Here is a 3,817-nt window from a genome sequence, read left to right as displayed (position 1 = left end):
TGGCAAAACAACTGAAAAATTTGCCTCTGCATTTAGTCTGAACCCGATGTAAATCCTCTTTTCAAGTTCTAGAATCTCCACCTTTTTATTTATTATTTATTTTTTATTCATTTTATTTTTTTGTTACACCCAATTCTATATATCCCCTTCAACTGGTTGAATCCAGTGGAATCTTTTGTGTTATGGAGAAATTACTGAAACCTAACTGGTTGCAATGTCTGTTTTGATCAAATCCTGGAGATGCTTAATGCGCAGACCTTAAAAACAACATAAATACTTTTTATTATAATCATGTTTATTGTCATTCTTATTATAGTTCAAAGTGTGACAACAAATTACATTTAGTTTTCCAATAATGCAACATATAACAAGGGAAATTACTTTGCCGGTTGGCACTAGATGTCAGACAAAATAAAAATATATATACTTAGAACATGTAATGATAATATAAAATACGAACAGTAAACGTAGTCCCGGTGAAGAAATTGATAGCAGTTGAAGGGCAGTTAAAATGACCCATCAATATGCAGGTACAACACAAATCCTAATATAAAATGTCACTGTAATATTTTACACACATTATCAAGATTCAAGAATAAATGTTTTGCTTGCAGCATTTGTTTTATTCCAGCTAACAGCACTATGAAAAGTTACTACTGGCTTGGTAGTTGAGAAAATTCCCTGAAACACTGTTAATACATTTAAATTCACTAACATGCATTACTAAAAACATGCATTATATGTATTTAACTTAATTAGACAGAAATCCTGTCATTTTTTTCATATATGTGTCTGATTCCTGGGGTTTACATGATGCTGTTTAAGCAGGTAAAAATAACAATGTATATTTTAGTTTTCTCAGGTTACAGGTTTTTGTTGTTGTTTCCCAACACTACAAGAGAGTGAGGTAAGCGTGTACATAAAACTTGGCAAAAAAGTAAATAGAGTGAATATATACACTACTGTCAATAGTGTATGGACATTTGCACAACTACATCCTACAATAATAAAATAATGGCTTCGTATCGCAAGTAGTTCTTCACAAAAGTGTAGAATATAGCCTCTTCAGCCTGACTGAATGGAGAGATTAGATGAAGTGAAAATGGTAGCTCACTCTCACCTTTAAACTGAACTTCAGGACAGGTCATAACTAGTGTGTGTCTATGGAAATTGCTTGGCTTTTCACTTGAATATACACATCTGTCAAAATTGGGTGTTGCTGAAAGCCCATTCAGAGGGTGAGTCATTCTTTTGTCCATATTGTAATGCGACTTTAATATGAAAAAATTTTGCTGAAAATATGGAGGTAGCTTTTTAAAATATCTTTGGTATCATACAACAGCTTTTTCTTCTGCTATTAAAGAGCAGCAAGAGAGTGACATTAAGAGGAAAGAAAAAAGACACGCTTCTTTGGAAGCTGTTTTTCATGGGAAAAGAGTTAACAGGGATTTGAGGTACTGTACAGTATGTAATACATAAAGGGAGTTCGTATTATTCTTTTTAAGGCTTGGATTTTGTATGAATCTAACAAACAAGTGTTTGTTTCTACATCCCGTGCAGGGATAATTCAGGATTTTGGAGTAACTACAGGAAGTTGCTGCCAGAAGACTTTCCTTTGTTCACGTCAAACTTGACACCAGAGTTACTGGAGTTAAGGATATCCATAGAAATGCTGGTCCTATCAGATGGTTGAGACTAGAAAAAAGACAGGTAAGAGTGTGAGACACAGAGAGTCATTGGGAATATGAAGTGTCAGGTGTAAAGCTTTACTTTTTCTAACAATCATTTTCAGCAATGCGTGGCACATTTTCTGCAATTTGTTTAAAAAAATGTCCAAATGTAATGCGAAGTGGCTGTTACTGAATGACTGGACAGTTAAAAACTGTATTAGAAACAATAGCAAAATATGGCCCAAGAAAGGTTTACTCACAGGCAGATTTTAATAGAAAAAAATTAAACTATAAAAAAACATCATATGACCCCTTTAATGATTTAGGCTGAGAAGGGTAGAAAAAGGGTAGATGTTACCTCAGGCTGAGGTGTGAGCAGTTGGCGGCAATTCATTCATATTCATCATGCTGGGTTCATTACTGGTGTATAGTTCTGAGGACACACAGAATCTTGTTTAAAAAAATCTTGTTAAAATAAGTAAGTTCATTTGTGTGGATACTTCAATGCAAGCAACTTTGAATTTGAAAGACAGTAACGATGAATAAATCATATGTAGTAAATGTATGTTATTAATAAAAAAAAAATACAAAGACACATATTAGTAGAATTGCAATTGTTTTATGCAAAAACACTTAATGGGTAGTTCACCCAAAAATGAAAATACTGTCTTCATTTACTCACCATCAAGTTGTTCCAAACCTGTATGAGTTTCTTTCTTCGGTTCAACACAAAAATAATATTTTGATAGTTGACAGTAGCCATTGACTCCCATAGTATTCTTTTCCATACTATAGAAGTCAGTGACTACTGTCAGTTGTTTGCTAACCAACATAGTTCAAAATATCTTCTTTTGTGTTCAGCAGAAGAAAGAAACACATGTTTGGAACAACTTGTAGGTGAACAAATGTCAGAATTGTCAATCTCTTTAACTTTGTGTTGCCCCTTTCAGAGCAATTAATGCATTTGAATTTCATTTGATCCTTTACATATTTGCTTGCTATCTTTGATGACAAATAAGCACATAGAAATATAAACCCACAGGATGAAAAGCAAAGAGATTTGCAAAAGATTTTGGATGTACCACAGGTGCAGATGGGTTGTAGTGGGTTGGAGGGGCATTCCACTGGGGCGGCTGAGCAGGGGGAAGTCCAGGTCCAAAGGCAGGAGGGTAGACAGGGTTTTGATACTCAGGATAAAAGCCCTTAAAAAGCGAAAATGCACTAAATTGATTTTTGTTTTTTTTTACAGTTAAACTTAAATAAATAAACTCTGTACTGGTTTATTAAGTTTTGCATGTCTATACTGGTCCACCAGCTAAAATCCAAACCAGAATTCATGTTCGTCTTGGGAACCGTGCACACATAACATGTTTAGACCTTTCCACTGCTTGCTTTTATATAGTTTTTCTTTGTAAACATGCATTAGATGGACGCCTTTGTGAGTTGCTCTCGCATCTAGCACCGTTTACAGCAACTCACGCATGACATAGTGTTCCAAAATCATGGCGCTCGAATTAACTCTGCATTATTTTCACATTCTGCTGCACTAGAGCTATTTAAGCAATTTGGAACTTGTATTCAAAAGTTTTGAAAGTTGCTGCCACCTTAGGATGAATTTCTTGTGTTGTAACATTCCTTATTTGTCACTTTGGATAGAAGGATCTGTGGTAAATCTCTGTATGTAAACTTACAGGGTTGGGAGGAACAGCAGGTTGTCCGCTCGACTCTGGTGGATAAGGATAGTGAATCTGACCTTGATCTGGATGAGGCGGATAACCAGCGATGTAGCCCTTTAGTCAGAAACAACAAACCATTAATATTACTTACAATGTACACCAGCTACAATCACTAGATTATTCTAATGTCGCTTAGCATGGTTCTGTCACAAAGAGTTTAAAAAGTTTTTTTTTTTTTTATATATTGATTTTGTTTGCCTTTTTTTGTTTATAGGATAGTGGAGAATGGACAGGAAAGTGTAGGGAGAGAGACAGAATCTTCACATTTATTTTACCTGGCCAGTGTCTCCAGGACCTACAGGATCAGACATAGTGTTGCTGCAAGGTATAGACACTGGTACGGTGTTGGGCTGCCCTGTGTTTGTGTCTGATTTAGTGGACCGGCACCTTTTGCGGATTCTCTTTCTGCAG

General features: G+C 35.4%; 1 protein-coding gene across 2 annotated transcripts; it reads right to left on the bottom strand.

The window, feature by feature from the left end:
• Window positions 1–1,500: 1,500 nt before the first annotated feature.
• LOC107714230 (pollen-specific leucine-rich repeat extensin-like protein 1) lies at window positions 1,501–3,794 on the bottom strand. 2 transcript variants are annotated; one of them, XM_016520032.1, is made up of 5 exons: window positions 3,682–3,794; window positions 3,362–3,460; window positions 2,753–2,872; window positions 2,029–2,103; window positions 1,501–1,695 (listed from the first exon to the last, which is right to left on the bottom strand). In XM_016520032.1, the coding sequence occupies exons 1-4, from the start codon at window positions 3,715–3,717 to the stop codon at window positions 2,074–2,076; spliced, it is 285 nt and encodes a 94-aa protein (XP_016375518.1). In that variant the 5' UTR covers window positions 3,718–3,794; the 3' UTR covers window positions 1,501–1,695; window positions 2,029–2,073. The 2 variants fall into 2 exon arrangements, with proteins under 2 accessions (XP_016375518.1, XP_016375517.1); XM_016520031.1 differs by lacking the exon at window positions 2,029–2,103.
• Between the last annotated feature and the right edge of the window lie 23 nt (window positions 3,795–3,817).

Source organism: Sinocyclocheilus rhinocerous, unplaced genomic scaffold, assembly GCF_001515625.1.
Source record: "Sinocyclocheilus rhinocerous isolate Xijiao unplaced genomic scaffold, SAMN03320098_v1.1 scaffold3862, whole genome shotgun sequence".
Lineage (NCBI taxonomy): Eukaryota > Metazoa > Chordata > Actinopteri > Cypriniformes > Cyprinidae > Sinocyclocheilus > Sinocyclocheilus rhinocerous.
This window is presented reverse-complemented; position numbering and strand designations above follow the sequence as displayed.

Coding starts and splice junctions, on each gene's coding strand:
- LOC107714230 (XM_016520031.1), bottom strand. CDS start 3,717: ATGTCTGATCCTGTAGGTCCTGGAGACACTGGCCAG. Junction 3,461..3,681: donor GTCCTGGAGACACTGGCCAG/GTAAAATAAATG, acceptor TTCTGACTAAAG/GGCTACATCGCTGGTTATCC. Junction 2,873..3,361: donor CTGCTGTTCCTCCCAACCCT/GTAAGTTTACAT, acceptor TCGCTTTTTAAG/GGCTTTTATCCTGAGTATCA.